The sequence below is a fragment of the Aythya marila genome, assembly GCF_965140915.1.
Source record: "Aythya marila genome assembly, chromosome: 2".
Classification (NCBI taxonomy): Eukaryota; Metazoa; Chordata; class Aves; order Anseriformes; family Anatidae; genus Aythya; species Aythya marila.
Genome location: NC_139043.1, coordinates 16085695 through 16105171, shown reverse-complemented (window position 1 = coordinate 16105171; position 19477 = coordinate 16085695). Strand labels below are relative to the sequence as shown.

Sequence of the window (19477 nt, the reverse complement as noted above, 5' to 3'; positions counted from 1 at the left end):
TTGTCAAACTTCCTTGCTTTCATCATTACTCAGCTCATCACACAAACCATCTGCATAAATAAAGATGTAAGCATCTGCTGTATGGCAAATGGTCTCAGGGGCAGATGTTTTTATCCTTGCATTCATGTCACTGGCTTGGATACATTATTTGAACAGATGTACACAATCTGAAAGTGTCGTGTCCCACAGTGAAATGTCTCCAACTGCTTTCTATCAAAGTGCATAAATGCTATTTGCACCTGCATTTATGTTAATGATAAAAAGGCAGCAGGGGTTCCAGCAAAGTGAGAGTTGATGCTAAGAAAACACATTTACATGGTTAATTGAAGTTTGAGATCTTCTAGCACCAAAAGACCATACTAACACTGATATATGGTGTATTAACCTATACAATGACTTCTTAATATAATGATTTTTTTATTAAAATAAATATATATAAGGAGCAAAACTCCATCAGCCTGTTAGCACACTCTTTCAATGTATACTAAAAAAAAAAAAAAGTATTAAATCAGTTCCTAGATAAACCAGGACAGCCTTCATTTTGCATAATTGTACAATATACACAATTATTTCACATTAGAATCATTTAGAAGCGTTTTATAAATCTGACAGAGCCATTCATCCAAAGGTATTTTAGTCCTCTAAGGCTCAATAGTATTTTGTGTCATTACAGAGCAAGATAAAAAACCCCAGCACTTGCTCAAAAGCAAATATCAACATGGGTGTGAATGACAGGATACATTTCCATGATGATTGAAATTTTTTCCTAGCAATTATGAGATCTCAGAAGTTAAATATTTATCATTACTCAGAAAAGTGCATCTCTTTGCAGTGTTTCACTTGATCATTGTGTACATGATCATCACCTTATACAATTATTTTAAGTGGAGGAAAATCCATGTCCTGAAGGGGTGCGTATCAAATGACAGAACTCCTGCTATTACATGACAAATGGCAGCAGCGAAGGGTTTATGTTGTCACTCAAAGAACTTGCACTAACCATTACTTCCACACTCAACTGAAAAATAACAAGCACTCACGGTACAGAAAGGCTGACAAAAACGCTATCCTGAATGTAACTAGCTGATGGATAGGTTCTACTTCCAATGCCATTCATTTTCAAACCTTTTATTTGTAAGAAATGTACCGATGTTATTGTTGCACATAAATCATTATAAATTGTTAATAGCCTCAATATTTTCAGTGTCATAACATTTAAAGAAGCAAGGGTTATGCTTCATACAAGGACAAAAAGAGTGATAGTCACAGAATACAAAAAATATACTAATATATTTGTAAACATAATAATTTCACAGTGATGTAGCTCTTGGTTAGGATCTGGTTACAATTTCCAACACAACCCTCCACTTCCAAAGTTTAGAACATGGCTCTTATCATTCACTCTGGGTGAAAGTGGGTAACAGGATAGTAACTGGAGTGGGTTTTTCTTTAAAAAAGGATACATTTTTCTTTAAAAACCTTGGAGCATATGATTCATCAGTTTCAAGTATGCCAACAGCTTCACAGTCTATAATTCTCCTGTTTTTAGAAATTACTTCAACATATAGATAGCTTTCAGATTGACTACATCGGTCAAATTCCTTTTATTTATGGGAAGAATAAAGCTTTTAAGTATTAGAATCAAGGATTTCAGTCACAAGCACGTGGTTGTAGACCCTGCACCGCAGGCTGGATGGCTTTACACGACAGTACGTACTGCTTCCCTTGAACGAATGGTCCCATTAGGCACAGAACTACATCAGAGATCAATTCACATGGCATCCTCCTGGAGTAGCTTCCTCAGAATTATTGCATTATCAGAAAAACGCTCAGCCTTTGCGAAACAGGTAAAGTATTAGCATGCATGGCAGCAAAAGCTCAAGCTTCCAGATAAGTAATATAGAGTGCTTGTCTTCATTAACGTAAGTACTAACAATGGAAACCTAACTGACAGCCTAAAATGGTTCTGAAGGGTCCATTAGAGCTGACGTCGTAAACACCAAACATTAACTTACATTTAAGAATTATCATAAAAATGACATCAAGTTAAAAATCATACTTAAACATCAGCACCGCAACAAAGAACAACAGGGAAAGGAAATTATAGTTATGGCCAAACATTTATTTAGAGGCTTGTATATTGCAGTGCAAATATCCTCATTAGTAACATGGGAAAAATTCCAGACACTAACTCTACTGAAATGTGCATCAACAGAAGGTGACTTCTGAAGAGACAAAACAGAAGAAACGTAGTTGAAAACAAGAAATAAGGATAGGAATGCTGGAGAAAATACATTTAGAATCTAAAAATAAGTTAATCATTTCTTGTATGTGTTAGTTTTAAAGCATAATTTGCACGCAGATCTAACCCCCACTGTATGACGGTGAAATGTAATGACTTTCAAACATATAAGGATAAAAAATTGTAATAAAACCTGAATAATTAATTCTGCTCAAACAAGAACCAGAGTTATATAGTTAAAGTTTCAACTAGAGGTAGTAACAACAATTAGCAAAGAACAAAACAATCTTAGCTACTGAAATTGTTTAAAGTGGTAAGTATTACTTATAACAGCTTAGTCATAAGAGCTTTGGTTTCTTAAAACCCAAATAAGGCTAGAACAGTAGGCATCACTTATGCCTATTATTTAGGCATTTATTAATGATGATATTATTCTTCCATATTTTGAATGACAAATGTCTAATTTCTCAAAAGGAATAGGAAGTATACTATACCTGCAGAAAAAGTTAACGGATTCTGCATTATGCCCTCTACTAGATATGACAGCTTTCCTGGAAAGAAGAAACAGAGATAATTAGAAGTTTTGATACATTTTTAGAAACTAAAGAAAATTACTAATATTAAAGTATGAACAAACTCGCAAAAAGTAATAAATTTTGGAGAAAACTTTTTTTTTGGGGGGTCATGCTCCAGTTTGAATATAGAGAGAACAAATCACATGCAAGGAGGTTATTTATTTTCATATATATAAGTTTTGGGGTTTATTTAAATGTTATTTAGAGAACTTTACTATAGTGATAAATAAAGAAAACCTTGCATTCTTACTTTGAGGTCTCAAACTAGTTTTAAAAGCACTGCAGAAAAAAGAAAACTTACCACTGTAAGGAAAACTTTTAATGTAACGTTTTCTTTTGCATTTTCATACTTTTTCTTAACTCAATTTAGTGCTTGAGGAAGGCGTCAACAACTCAAATTAATTCTGACACAGAAAGTACATTTCTGGATCAACAAAAAACAACAACAAAAAAACCTCCTTGAATGCCCTAGCAAATATGTTTTGAACTTGGTGTGAAACGCCAATATTTGCAGGCGATAATTTAGCTTACTTTCATTTCGTTCATTTATCCAATGAAATGTTCAACATTATACCAGGTGTGTGACATCCAAGCCTTACACAGCATAATCAGAGACAACAGAGAAGAAAACACAAATCCATTGCATAACAACGCTGAAAAGTAATTTGATTAATTTAGTATACAGTTTTTTCTGACTGCTCTCTTTTTTTCATGAAGATTGACAATTTTTTAGTTACTGTTAGCATCCTGTAATACACAATGCAAATGTAATGTCACCACATATGATATTTCAAGCAATAATGCTACATGTTTACCTTGCAGATCAAATATCTTAGAGCGATCAAACTTTATTCAAATGGTGGTAATTTCTGGGTATTAGCAGCTTCTGCTGAAGCGCAGGGATCACGAGCAATGACTCATTTCTACACTAATCTTTTGATTATCCAACTGAACAAAGTAAACTTGGAACCCGCATGTTCAGCAGTTCTGTACTAATTCAGCCTTCAGTTTAATTTTCAAAATATATTTAAGTCAATACACATACTAAGACTGCATTTATGTGCCACTAATACCTTTTTCTTCAACAATTCTGTCCTGTACTCTCAAAAAGTAAATAGCCAACTACTGCTATATAATAATAATAATACATTTTCAGATGCTAAACTGGTTCATTCATAAAACTGGAAAGCAAAAACAAAAAGTTCCCTTAAAAGAAATCAGCATTTTGTACCCCTTGAGAAAGGCTGGGTTCCTGTAAAAATAGGACAATGGAATCAGTTTTCAAAAATTATGTGTCAGTATGGATCCCATTATGCCTATACCTCATGCAAACCACACCTGAATTTTAAACCAAGTGTTTCTCTGAACTGTTTACATGCACTCTCCATATTTTAAGCCTGGGTACAGCTAACTGAGGTTTCTTGTAACTCAACATCCCTGTTAAAGCAGAAGAGGAGACGCCACGAATTCTAACATTAAAACACATTCTGAAGATGCACAGACAACATAGGACTAACCAACTATTTTTCTTCAAATATCATAGAGTGGCTTGGGTTGGAAGGGACATTAAAGCCCATCCAAGCCATGGGCAGGGACACCTCCCACCAGCCCAGGTTGCCCAAAGCCCCATCCAGCCTGGCCTTGAGCATCTCCAGGGATGGGGCATCCACAGCTTCTCTGGGCAGCCTGGGCCAGGGCCTCACCACCCTCTGAGTAACATCTGACTGCAAGGATTCCCTGTATCAGACTGATAAGCAGAATCTTCCATGGATGCTACAATGAATGTTAGCTTGCATTCGTGAAGCAAACATTACGCTGCCACCTCTCTTGAGGCTGACGTTGGTTCTTATCATGGTAATTGATACACAGTTTTTGACATAATAGAGCATTAGATCAAGCGACCACTCAGTCACTTAAGAGTTGGCTATTTCTTTCCAGTGTGATTTAACAGTCAAGAATGAAAGACATAAGGTAATATAATTACAATGTAAAATTATGTTATTATCTACTAAGATTTTCTTTGTCATAAAATGTTCTGGCTTTTGGAACGGCTGTGTCATGGTTTGGTTTGACTGAACATGACAAGCATGTTAGAGACAGGAGTCACAGAGTACACAACTCCAGTCCTCCTGGTGCACTCGGAGGCTTTGGAAAGTTAGCAGACAAGTCCACTGACACAGATGGAGCTCAAAAAGCTTTGGGGTTTGTTTGGATCAAGGACTTCCTACCAGCACACATCCCCACCATTCCCCATGAGCAGACCCAGCTGTGAGGCCGTGGCGTTTGCTTATTTTCCTGGCCAATCTAACAGCCAGCATGATCCTACACAAAGGACTTCCCAGATGCGCACTCAAGAGCCCCCTTCTGAGCGTAAGTACAAAAAGGTTGTTTTGGGTTAAGTACAAGAGTAAATACCAATTCTGAAGCAATTACCAAACAAAAATAAGACTTGATGATGTTTCCTTACTACCATGCAAACGTTGAGGTTCCCAGCCGTAGACGATGGCTCTGTAGGTAACAGTGAAGTACAGAAGAGGCAAAACCAAGGCTGTTTCTAGGAAGCCCAATACCAAAGCATGAAAGAAAACTGAGTGTGGCTGCTCCGAGGAGACCTCTCACACAGCAAACAGGTGATGCTCTTTGGTGCCCACATCCTCTGTGCTGAGGCACATGCAAAGAAGCTCCTGCCCGTCGGCCAGCATCTCCTGGCAGCGGCTCTGCTGCTGTGCGGGAGCAGGAGGAGCAGGAGGCTCAGCGGGCCTCTGTCCGTGGTGCTTAAGCCGCCAGCCTCTCCTCGGGCAGATGCAGCACACGAAGGGTTCGGCTCAGCTGGAGGCAGTTTGGTGCCCTGCTACCACCGGCACAAGCTCCTCTGAACCTGCAGGAATGGACAGGCCGCACCAATGGAAACTGGGAATGGGAAAACACTTCCAGGGACCAGCATGGATTTTACATGATTACATTATTTTTTATTTTTTGAACCAGCAGGGATGCCGTCTTTCTGATCACCAACTAACGCTAGCCTGGCAACCAATCCCACCAGAGGTGTACTATAAATACAGCAATAAGTGTTCCTCTCTCATTGACAGATTCTGACATTTTTCAGTCAGGTTGCGAAATGTTTAACAGCTACTCAATGTCTAAACACATTTGGCGGTGCCCTACATGTGTCCTGCTGTATCAAAATGCTCTGGAATTCTGAATGAACAGTTCAGAAATTTCAGGGTACGACATCTGTACAGCTACCGATACCTGGCCTCAGCAGAACTTTTTTTCATTTGCTTACAAGTCTACCTTGCAACGCCTACCTCCCCTACAAAACATGTTGATGTTCAAAAAAGAGCTAACCTTTAAAAACAAACTTATTAACTGAATTTTGTATCTATTTTACACTTGTACGTCCCAAACAGGTTGTATGTTGGCCACTGCTTCAGGATATCCCATTGCTTTTAGGGAATAATGAAATTAAAATCATTCTTACAGTCTTCCTTGTTTATTAATGGACTTTGTAGCACTCATATGATTCCAATACCAGTTCTTTTCAAATACGGAAGATGATATTGAGTATTTCTATATGGCATTACCATCAATTTTACCCCACCTAACCCCATGATAAAACTTAAAAATTCTATATAATCTTAAAATCTGTTTTGTTCAGCTTGTAACCCTACAATAGGACAATATAAAAATAATCTAACTGCAGCACTCCAGAGCTCAACATTGTTCCTTTGGAATCTGCTGTTGATGGGTCAGAGATAAAAATCTACTACCAAGATTTTCAAGCAAGCGGAGTTAAAGTTGAACAGAATTGAAAAATTTAATGCCACAAAATAAGCTATCAAGCTACTTACTACTCCTTACGTTACCATAGAAAGAAAAGATAGATACCAGAAGAAACAAAAATATCAAATAAACTGAAAAAAAAAATCTTAGAACTACCCTGTAAATTGGTCTTTAACAATCAAAGGAAACAGAGCGTGTAGTAATTTAAAAGTAATCTTCACAGAAAGATACCCACAGGTCTTTTATATGAAATTGGTGTCCTGATAGACACGCTGGCTCTGAATATCAGGTGAACCCAATTAACCTAATTTGATGCTTGTCCATACTGGGACATTTATTTTAGATGTTACACAAAATCCTTTAGGATACTAGAGAGAAAATGATAAATAGGCTGTAAAGGTTATGACATTAATTTTACTGTCATTCTCATGCTTTAAGCAGGCATCAAAACTAAAAATCTCATCCTCTGGGAAGGGAGAACTATCTGAAAGTAATTACAGTACTTATTATCATAACAGTATTAAACTAAACCGCTGTGACCCTAACTGAATTTATTTTTGGTACCTTTTGTTAAAAGAACAAAGCTTCTCGATGATGACTATACCTTCTGATACACTGAACATTAGTTCAGGTACCAGAAGAAAGCATTAACTCAAATCTTATAATTTCATATTAAGCTTAATTACATGCCTAGTTTTTAAATTAAAATTTGTAAAGAAGCATTAGTTAAATAATATTATGTAATTTCATTGCAGAAGGAAAACATTTAGCCAAAAAGAAAGAATTAAATATTTAACACAGTTTAGAAAACATGTTCTCCTAACAGAAGCCCATGAAATGTCAAATTATATTTAAAAAGCAATTTCATTCACTTCATTTTTCACACCTGTTCTTTCCCATACTGTGCCATCTTGTAAATGACAGTTCCATTCAATCATTATTTCCCAAAATTTTGAAACTTTTTAAAAACCAAGTTCCCCAGAAAGTATGAATTAGTAATAGCTTCCAGGAAATCTAGCAACATCTGTAAGTATTTAAAGGTTGAGTTAGACCTGAAGTAAGATTAAACCATTGAAGCTATGAAATATGACAAAAACACTGAGGAAATAAAAATGACACACACAACACTTGACTGGTGTAACACACAAAGGCATTTGTTCAAGCAACTGTTTTTGCCAAAAGCCTACAGTGCTTGGCTACTTTATAAATCAAATGCAAGGCATTAAGCCAATTTGTTTAAAAGAGAAAAAAGGCCAAAATGACAATAGCTAGGCAATAGGTTATTTGCATTTCTGAAAACCTGCAAAAATATTCTGCATTTCACTATCCAAGTCTTCAGTCACAGAAGTCTTACCTGTTCTTATTCAAAATTTTCTATTTTAATTGTGTTTTCACAACTGGATTTCATCCTATATCAGTAGCTCCTCATCCTACGACTATATATCCAAAGAGATCTACGCACACTAAACCAGCAGCTTTCTTACAAGAGAAATTACACACTGCTTATGTTTCCATACCTAGGTAATTAATCAGGGAGAAATGTGTGTCTGTAGCAGAATTCTTTTGGCTGGGACCATTCGGTGACTTCAGCAGACAGCCAAAAAGAAACAGAAGCCTCGCTGCAACTGGTCATTTTTCCCAGTACGAACCCATCAGAACTTAATCCCAGGCTATTTTTAAATTTTTGATCATCCTGTGTGATGGGCCAGTCTGAGCACGTTTCCGCAACTTCAAGCCTTACATGCACCGAATGCCTGGACAAAAATTCTTCCCTTCATACCCTGTTACGTGGTCTATATAATGGTTTTCTGGCACGCCTGCATTATGCCCATCTGTCAGGGTGGAACCGTGCCTACACAACAGGTTCCATGCTACTTTCAATAGTATCATGTTGATAATAAAAGCTTACTTAAAAAACAATATAGCGCATCTTCAGCTTTCAGCTACATCTTTTGGCTTAAGAGAAAAAGCAAAGGAAGGTGACTGTTTTCCTTGAGGAAAGAAATCTTTTCAAACCAACTTCTTATTCAGTTGCACGAATAAAGACTAGCGCATACACTGCTAGCAACAAGGACACTCCATGATTTTATTTAATTTCTTATTTTTTATTTTTTTTACTGTTGCACACAGCTCAGCAGTCACAGTAATTCTTATTTTACAATGATAACCATCTCCAAGAGAGCAAGCTCAAGGACCTGAGAAAAATTATTACAAAAGTTTCTCAAAAGTGTGCATGGGAGAAGATAGCAATATCAATTGAACGAAGGAGCAATATCGGTTGATCATTTTATGAAATGTGGACAGGATAAATCGTAGATGAACAGTCTTTAGGACTGCAAATTACCCAATTTTCCATTTGAAAAAACAGCATTGTGAAAAATTAAAAAGAGCAAAGAACAGCAAGGTTGCTATTATGCCTAGCATGAGACAATTCATAGAACATCAAGAAATAACGCTTTGTTTTCCTCTAAATTTCCACAGATTGCCATTTTATATTTTCATTAGTAAATAACTTCTCAGTAGTATTGCTTTGGACACTGCGAACTGCAGTCTGTATGTAGAGAGACACCTTTGCTATAATGGTGTATTATAAAGTTAAGGCTTCTGATTTTAAAGTAGCCCCGGATCTTACTGTTATGAAACTAAATATGAAGTGATGAATCAGTAAAACCCAGTACACTTTGTTCTTGATTCTGAGGGCAGCTGGAAACAATAGTCTTGGAAAAACTCATTTTTGCAAGCTAGTACATGAAATCTACACTGTCAGTATTTCTAACAATTTACATTCAAATTATTATTATTATTATTTTTAATCAAGAGAGACAAACATCTAGCACTCTTACTTGGCCATGAGTACTCCAGAGTTTACTTTAAAATTCAAACTGAGCAATTCCTTCTTCTACTGCTTCCCCCTGTGTTATCCTAGCCCTTAACTAAGTATCCATTTATTGTTTTGGTCCAAATCTCAAAGATGTTTTGCCACAGTTCTCAATAATGCAGTTTCCTGAGACAGAATCTATGTATCTTACTGTTCTGTTATTAATTTGTAACATCACTCATGGTGGAACTGCAGTACACCATTATGATTTTTCAGCCACAACACAAGCTTGCAATGACTGATTAAACTGTGAGACTTTTTGACTTTATTGATGTTCACAATTAACGACTGTTTTGGCCAAATAAGCACAGAACACATCATTTATTTTCCACTATGCATTTGTTGCAGTACCTGTGCTTTCTTTTCAGATAAACAATATGACAACTGCTAAACAGGGACTGTGTTACAGTCGGAGCACAGCTTATGTAGGGCCAGACAAACAGGTGTCATTGTGCACAGCGGTACTCACAGGATGATCCGGGCTGGCAGGGCCCTGGCAGGTCACCCAGTCCGGCTCCCTGCTCAAGGCAGGGTCAGCGCCGAGCTTAGGGCTTTGTCACGATGAGTCTTGCAAACCTCCAGCTCAACAGATGCCTTTCAGAAATTAAATGACATTTACCACTTGACCACAAAAAGGATGACCTGAAAATTATGTTAACACTGAGCCTATGTATGTAAGGCAAATTGTTCCAGCAATTCCTGCTCCAAGGCTTTCACCACGCTTCAGAATTAGCTGTAAAGGTACTCAAAAATTCCTGCATTTCACTCTATGTTGAAGGATTAAATAGAATTTGACTTTACGAGTGGCAAAGAGTAAAGAAACTTCGTAATAGTGCCACGTACACTTTTTTTATTTACTGGTACACTAAAGATAAACAGGTTATTTCCAAGAGCAGAACGAGGTTAATGTAGGACGAAAGTACTAACAAAAATAAGTAAAGATTACTAAAGGCAAGAAAAAGAAAACTGAACCGCATACTACTTTCTTGACAACCCCCCCCCCCCCCCCCCTCAGTTTTGACAGTGGAGGAATAAACTATTACTGGTAGCTTAGTAACACTTTTCTGGTGAAACTTCAGTTTTAGGATGTTGTTAATTATCAATTTACATTACAGAAATAACCAACCAGGGCTGTAACTTTCAGCATTACAGAGCAAGGAGAGCAAGTGTTGTGTTTCCTTAATTTGGAAGTTCTGACATATTTTGGAGATATTTGATACCTCAGAATGGACTCGCGCAGTCAAAACGTATTTGAATGTCTCGGATAGCAAAGCCATAAAATGCCATTAATAGCTCACGGATTAAGACCTGAGCATAGCACGATCACCTGCACAATCTGACTGACTGGAGCTTGAAACATGTCGTGAAAGTCTTAGCAGAATCACAGCTGGCCCTCAAATTAGGCAAGACTCAATGAGAAACGATCAATCCTTGATCACTTCTATTTTGACTGTGGTATTTTGGGTCCTTTGGACACTGCCCTGAATCCTGAATATAACTTGTTGTGCCATTCAGGAAGGATTCTGTACAGGGGGTTTGTTAGTTACAGTCTGAAGATGTTGTCAGTGCTCTCCTTAGAGGACAGATAACCTATAGCTGACAAAAATTCAGCAAGCAAAACACCACTCCTAACTTTGCAAGGTGAAATGCCTTTGCAATCCTGACTCAAATAATGGAGTTATTTCTGACTTGACAGCTCCGGAGCTTAATAGCACTGAATAGTACTAACTTCTGCCATGGCGTTACGTGTATATAAAGTGAGCCTCATTTACAGTTGTTTCTGTAAGAATTCTCATTATGGAGTTTCTTAAAAAAAAGTCAGCTAGACAGCTTCATTCAGAGAGCTACCTTCCCTACCTGACAAAATCATTTATAATGTTTATGCAACATCCCTCACACAGAAAATACAGTGCATTTTTTAAGAGCAACTTCAGCGTGTCTCATTTGCAGACTTACACAAAACAAGCATTCCAGAGCCAGGAAAAAAAAAGAAAAATAGAAGGAGCATGCCATTATGTGGAAAAGACGACAAACGGAGAAGGCAAACCTGTGTCTGATCAGGCAACAGATTACCTAAGCAAAGGTGGTATGTACATATCCTCAGTATGGTAAAATTCAAATTGCCTAGCAGCTAATCACTTTTAAGAGGTTTGGTTGTTTTAGATTCCACAAAAAGAGGTATCACCTTATCACTGAAGCAGGCTACATTCTACACACTTCTAGGTCTTATAGTCTTACTCAACAAAAAAGCTCTTAGTAAAAATTATGTACTGGAAATTTTGTTTTCTTATTTTGAAGGAGGCACAGCTGGTCCTTGCAGATTGCACTGCACTGAAAAATAACCCAGGTAACTGATCAGGGGTTGTACTAAGAACTGCTTCATCTGCTTTCATGCTATGCTGATTCCACCCCCAAACTTTGTCTACAACATTGCTAACCTAGACGGTGCTTTGGGGTTAAGGACCTTTTTTCTGGAGAGCTGAGTGCCTCCTAGACTTTAACACCACACACTTCCAAAACCAGAGATGCAACTATAATCGCTGGATTTTCTTAATGATGCAGAACATTAAAAATGCTGTCCAACCAGGAATTATAACCTATGTTTCCCAAAAGCCATTCACCAGAAAGAAGGACTTAACAGACCACACTTGATGACTGGCACAAGCAACTTAATGCTATGTGAATTCCCCCTTTTCTGTTTCCTCAGCATATAATAAGCTATTCTGCATTGGAAGAATCCAACATTAATTTTGCAAGTTAGAACAAGCTCAGTGAGACACCCTCTCAAAACTCACGGTTCCAAATTTAATGCAAAATTAAAAGGTTCTGTTGTATATAAATTCTGTGATAAGCACCTGTTGTGGGTTAATCCCAGTAGGCACTCACTTCCTCCTCAGCTGGTAGGACCGAGTAAGAGGAAAGGAAGAATAAAAGCAAGAAAACTTCTGGGTTGGGATAAAAAACGTTTAATAAGTGAAGAAGTGGAATGAGAAGGATACAGAGCAACACAAGTGATGCAAAAGCAATCACTCGCCACCTCCTATGGGTAGATTGACACCCAGCCAGTTCCTGAGCAGATGGCAGCCTCCCTAAGCTCCCCTTTTTCCCCCTTTTCATTGCTCAGTATGATGTTACATGGCATGGAGCATCTCTCTGCCCAGTTTGGGTCATCTGCCCCGTTGTGTCCTCTCCACTCAACTCACTGGGAGGGCAGTGTGAGAAACAGAGAAGCCTTGATGCGAAAACACGGCTGTGTTGGCAGCGTTGTTTTGGTCACAGATCTAACCACAGCCCCGTACAGGCTGCTCTGAAGAAACTTAACTCCATCCCAGCTGGGTCCAGTCATTAAAGAGCACTGCGTAATTCGTTGTTGTCGAAAAAAGAATTCCCAACACACAATCGATTTATTCAAAGTTATTGTGCAAATTTAAGGGCCGGTTCAACTTCCACAGCTGAAGAACTGGATACAGCTGCAGAACCCTGGTGAAGATCGCAGCAAGAGAAGCAACCTCCCAGCTGCGTGCTGAGCACAGCAGAGGCAGCAGCACCCTCCCTCCCTGCTGCTGTACCCAAACTGCTACATACAGACCCCAGCAGCGAAGTTCAGCTGTTCTGCCTGCATTCTTTGCTCAAACAGTCACATCCATCTCCTCTTCTGGGAACGGACGCATCACTTTGAAGGATTCTCCTGCCTGGAACACCCCAATTCCCTCATTTCAAGCTCCCAAAGGTCTGATCCGACTGACAAAGCAACTGCTGGGCCAAAGGGTATTGGTATTTATTTTTAGAGCATGAAACAGTATATATTTTAGACAACCTGGTATAAACACATTTCCTAATACCAACTGGAAAATATAGAGAGACAAAAATTTTCCACGGGCTTATCCAGATTTGGTGATATTGCGTGATTGATTAGCATCCAGGAGCAGCACGGAACAGCATCTGTTGTTCAAACTGGTGAGCCACTTGCCATGTAGCGTGCAGGACAAGCTTTGCAGACAAAGCATAAGCATGTTCTATGAATTACTTAAATATCTTTTTTTGTAGGATTTATAACCATCTGTCAGCACGTTACTTACTGATGAAACATGCCTGCTCATTACAAAAAACCTTCACGCAGATAAACACACAAAAGAATAAATTGAATTCTAACCTGCCCTGCTTCACTGCCTTCATTCACTTATCTTATGTTGATTTTATTGTGCAAATAGTCCTCGCCAATATCATTTTCATTTCTGTATCTGTCGCCCTGGTTGTTGATTGAAAAACATTAAAGGCACAAAGCTTCAAAGGCTATGGGACGTCCTTAATGAAGTGTCCCCCAAACATGCTCATGGAGGGAAAAAAAAAAGGAAATAAACATGTCAAAATTATTCCTGGCCACTGTCCAACAACCAGCTGTGGTGCTCAGACTGTGCTAACCCTGGGAACATTCTTCTTTCTCTACGGGCCTCCAGCTCTGCCTTCTGTTCCTGAGGATATTTGTATTCCTAACTCACTCAGTTTAATCTCAAACTAAGCAAGACCAAGCTGAATTAGTACTTCAAGAGAAAAACAATTAAGTATGACCAAGATTTTAAAGCAACTAGGCTTTTGTGGTGTGACAACCAGTACATTTTCAACCATTTCTCACAAAAATCATGCTATCTGTGGAACACCTACACTACCTAAATCATTTCAAGTTATGAAACTGAACTTCCACCTGCTTAGGGTAATTTTTTATTTTTGGATGGGGGGACTAACTTCCATGTTATGGCCAAATTCAAACTTTGATAGTGATGTTCAGTGTCTCTAAGTTTCATCAGAGTTTAAAGGATCGTACAGATACTTTATAGATATAATCATAGAAAGGGGTGGGTTGGAAGGGACCTTAAAGATCATCCAATTCCACCCTTCCCCCTGTCATCCCTGGAGGTGTTCAAGGCCAGGCTGGATGTGGCTTCGAGCAACCTGCTCTGGTGGGAAGAGTCCTTGCCAGGGCAGGGGCTTTAGAATTACGTGATCTTTAAGGTCCCTCCCTTCCAACCCAAACCATTCCATGAGTCTTTGAAAGACAGTTATGTTTTGTTTTTTTCCAGTGACAAACAGTGCGTGTTCTGAGATTCTCCCATCAATGGGCATGGCATCTTCTGAACCTGCTGAACTAGGGTAAATCCAAGGGAACTGGCAGAGTCTGTCACTCATTTTGAGCATCAGTGGTAAATTATTCCTTAATTTTATTATAGCTTGTTAAAACCAAACACACGTTTTCTCCTCACTAAACACACTCAGATTAGGCCCAGTTCCTCCCTGCAGCACAACCACGTGCATCACTTGGCCTCCAGCACACTGGAGACATCTAAATCAAAGTTTTCTTTAAGTTTAACCACTAGAAGATCAACATGCACACACAGAGAGGACCACACAAGATCAACATCACGAGCGTACGTCCTTTAGCTTGTCTTCTGCACAAAAAGCAGGATGTAATTTGCATAGGACTCTGAAACCACATTCTTTTCAAAGAAAATTCATCACTACTGAGGGAATTTTCTACTGCAAAGGTGAAATTTCTAATAGAGAGCCACATCCAGTACAATCTAAGCACTTCACAAAGTAAATTCAAAATAGGTTACCTTTAATTACAATACAACATGCAATTCCTCACTGTCTTCATCTGAGTAGGAGTGAAATTAAACAGGAAAAAGGAAAGAAGGTCTCTACATCCTATTAGACAGCAAGCAAGCTTGCCTCAGTGCAGTTGTACTCACTTTCAGCTGAGTCCACCTGTGTTTTCATAACAAAGTCAAAAGCAAGCTGTTTTGAAAAAGGCTTTAACCAAAAGCACCACCTTGCTGCACAGGATGCCCAGAACTCCTGCCATGTGTTTAACACATACCCAAGAGCACATGTTAAGCGAGCACTCTTCAGATGAAGTTTCCTATGAAATCTCAGGTACCTGGAGATCAAATAAAGGCAGTGATAAATGGGAAATGGTTGAATTTCAAGGTATCAGCAGTATCTTTGGCCTGTTTAGTTATACTCAGTTGGCGCTCCATGGTCCCCACCCCTGCAAAATACAGCACTCATATATGTGACTGCTGTATCAATACTTTATGCCAGAATCTGTATTTAAGTAATACATGGGTAAGAACCTCTGAGCTCCACAACAAAAATATGAGTATCTGATAGCCATCAGATTTTAGATCAGCAAATTCATTACATGACAAATTCATTAAATGACAAAGCAGTTAAGAACTGGGCAGCATACTGACTGCATTCCAGTTATAACTACACCATCATGCTCAAGAACACTTCCCAATAACAATTAAGGAGACATTTCCATTAAAATACACTCATCTTAAACTTCACCGGCTTAGCAGCACAGTTAACACAAACACCAACTGGTCTAACTTCTATTTCTGTAGAAATGCACAGGCTTTGGTATGTATGAGAAAAAATAAGAAAAGGGCTGGAACTGCTAGCATTTATTACCTTTATTTTTTTCTTCCAAGTATAACTGCACTGAGCTCAAACCCAGTTATGCATTCACCATACTTGTCAGTCACTCTGCTACTGGGAAAACTTCTGATTATCTGAGTAACACGCATAATATTGCATCCAAATAAAGCAGAATTACTTGCAGCCTGAGAATTTCACACAGCAGCCAATTAAAAGCATGAAATGATACAACAAGGATTATAACAAAAATTTGCCTGTAGCAGGGTAATTAAGCTAGTGTTCTTGAATGAAGTATCAGAACTTGGGCTTATCATCAACCCCACGGTGCACAGTACCTCCAGCTACCATCCCTGGCATTGTTATTAAAAAAGTTTCTCTATCAGCACAATACAACTCCTCACACCCTAAAACACCACTTGCATTTTGATGAACACTGTGAGAAAATGGCATAAAGGTGATGGACAGCAAGCTTCACTTGCATTCTGACAGGTGGCTCCTCCAGGTGAAAGCTGAAGGTGAAAGCTTGAATGTAGCACACAAACTTTCAGTGCCTTTGCAGAACAGATCACTTCAGACCCCATACCTCTGAAGCCACCATTTTTCAGCAGTATGCAGTTACTTTATTAAAAAGAAAACCTTGTGTTTACTGCTTATATACCTCTAACTGAAAATCAGAAAGAAAATCGGAAGAAATACGGGATAATTGAACTACATGTCAAAAGACAGAACTGAGTAATATCCTCTAGTTTGCTTTTTTTTTTTTTTTTTAAATAAGATATGCAACTACAGCAAAGAAATCAAAAGCAAAACATAATCCTGAAAGCTCTACTAAGTAGTTCTACATTCAAGCAAGCTTAAAATGATTTGCCAATTACATGGTCAGAAGTGAGACGCTACAGTCAAAATCTGTCTTTTTAATATCATAACCTATTTTCCAAATGAATTAAGAAAAGAATATTTAATGTGAACTAGAAGTCATTCAACGAAGATTCAGCAAATTCTAAACCCACACACTTCATTTGTCATCTATTTGGCTGCTAAATCTGACTCTGAAAGACTGATGTGTTACCTTATTATTATTTTTTAAAAGGATTTCTCTTGGGATTGCACAGCAAAGGAATGAGTGTGTAGCCTATCTTACACAGGAAGGAGAGATTTTTATCCTTAAAAACAGGAGGTTCGCCCACATGATCACCTGGGACAGACTTGGCCAGTGCAAGCAGGCTAGGAGGTTATAGGAGCCTGGGAATGTTTAACATCAAGAAAGTAATTACAGCCCAGCAAGATCAGAAGGAATTACACAGGAAATGTGAACAGTAACCCTTTCATGCCAAAAAAAAAAAAAAAAAAAAAAATCATGAAAAACGGAGCTCTCTGCTGCCAAACTACAAGGCTGTACAAACCCATTGCAAAATGCAGGAATGGAAAAAACACTACATATTACTAGGCTATAAATTCCCAACGATGTGATAAAGCTATACTTCCAAGAACAGAAGAAAACCTCTGGCCTTTCCTGTTGCCATGCACATGCTCTGTAATTAAAGCTCAGAAGAAACATGAAAACATTTCCAACACCACGTGAGAATGGTACGTTGCCTCTTCTAAATTTTTTCTTTTAATTTGATGCTGACCAAACGGTCTCCTCCCTAGAAGGTGGTCAAACATCTTGTTCTTATTTAGTCATGGGAAACTGCCTTCCAAAACAAATAGCACATTATCCAAGCAAGAATGCTAACTCTCTCGGTTATCTATTTCGTAAAAATCCATCTCCCAAATTCTGAAATACACTCCAGAGCTCAATGTTCAACTTATCCTATGCATTTGATGGTAGAGGGATTTCTATTCTCTGGAGACACAAATGGAATTTGAGTATTCTGAGTGTAACGCAATCCACTTACAAAGCCTTCAAGTGCCAGTTTGGAAACCAAACAAGATCATGTATATGAGCTCTTCAAACAGACCTGCAAAACATTTTTATTAGGGAAGAGACTTTTTTTTTTTTTTTTTTTTTTTTTTTTTTTTTTTAAGTTCTCCACTAAAGAATATTGCACTACTTTGGGTCTATTAATAGATAATGCTACAAAGTATCAGCAAATAACCCCGATCAGATAAGAGACAAGCAATAAATCATCCAAGCATCAGTCGTTTCTTTAATGAATTTGCTGATCAAAAATTATGAATATATTCTCATTATACTAAACAAAAATAAGGCTCCCGTATAGCATGAAAGTATAACAGATATCCCCCAAAATTAGATATAATAACACTTCTGATTTAAAAATAATAAATCAATTTCTCTTATTTACACAACATGCTTCTTTAATTGTCATTTCAGTTATGAATCAGAGCAGCACTACCACTGTGATCACACATTACATTAGCAGTGTATCTCCATACCAGCTCTTTAGCTTTTCCTCCCTCTTGTCACCCAGACTATTTATTACAGAAGTTTTGCTATTTATTACAGAAGTTTTCCTTTTCTCATCTGTTCTACTTGATTCTCATTTTGTTTCATTTTCCTTGCCTTCAAGTCTAAGATGTGACTGTCATCACAAAGCTCATGAAGAACCAACTTCTGCATGACTGCTACCTACATGTACCTTCAGCTGCCCATTCCATGGAACCACTAACTAAACAAACACAGGTTATGGAAACACCAAAATGTTAAAAATAAATACACAAGTACATGAGAATTTTGAATTGTGGGCATGCAAACAGGACAGATATGGTGTAAAGAAGAACTAAATCAAGGCCAAAAAGTCATTGCCCATCATGGGTTGCACAGGTAACTAACTGCCATTTTTTACGAGACAAAACTGAAATGAGAAACAATTATTTCCTCTTTTACTGAGATGGGGGCTGAAAAAGCAGCAAGCACCATGGCCTCATTTTGCAGGCAAAGGATACTACAATAAAGTTCCACTTTCTCCTGCGCAAAACCTAATCCCACTTCTAAGGGTTGGTGACTTGCAAAACCAAGCCAAGCTCTCCCCAGTCAATACACGTTCTTCTGAGATTACAGTCGTTGCTCCTAAACGTCTGCCTCCACAGTAGATTAATTTGTCAGCAGTACAATGTCTGTACAATATATTATCCAAAAAAGCGCAACTGTAGATGCAGCTACAGTAAATTTTCCACGGCTACAAACTCGATCCAAATCTATCCACAACAGATTGCGCTGCACATCAGTCAGAAAGGCATTTCCGTATTGTGGCAGGATGTTCTGTCTCCAAAAGGACTTGTGCACGTCACGCACAAATATTTCCAGCGATGCTGCCATCACTGTTTCAGTTGAATTATGACAGTGCCAACGTGGATAAAACCTTTTGGTAGTTCAGCAAGGTTAGCTGACCAGGCTGAAGGAGTGCTGGAAGCCAAGAGACAACTTCTAGGCCTCTTACCGTGGGATGAACTGATGGCGACAGCACTGGGAAATGTTTCCTGGACCTCCCCCGTGCAGGCAACACAGCAGAAGCTGAGGATTCCCTTCAATACACACATCTTCAACTGGCTCTTCTGATGGACTCTAAAGCTGCGTTGTGGCTCATCAGTGTGCACTGC

The 19477-nt window shown here is 38.4% G+C and overlaps 1 protein-coding gene across 4 annotated transcripts in view; it reads right to left on the bottom strand.

Annotated features, from left to right (window-relative positions):
* Positions 1 to 19477, bottom strand: part of ZNF438 (zinc finger protein 438) — a 46143-nt gene that overhangs the window by 15274 nt on the left and 11392 nt on the right. For all 4 annotated transcript variants that reach the window (XM_082752302.1, XM_082752305.1, XM_082752304.1 and 1 more), the window contains exon 4: positions 2737 to 2793. In XM_082752302.1, coding sequence (XP_082608428.1) covers positions 2737 to 2764 — 28 coding nt within the window. In that variant the 5' untranslated portion in view covers positions 2765 to 2793. The remainder of the gene's footprint in view (positions 1 to 2736; positions 2794 to 19477) is intronic.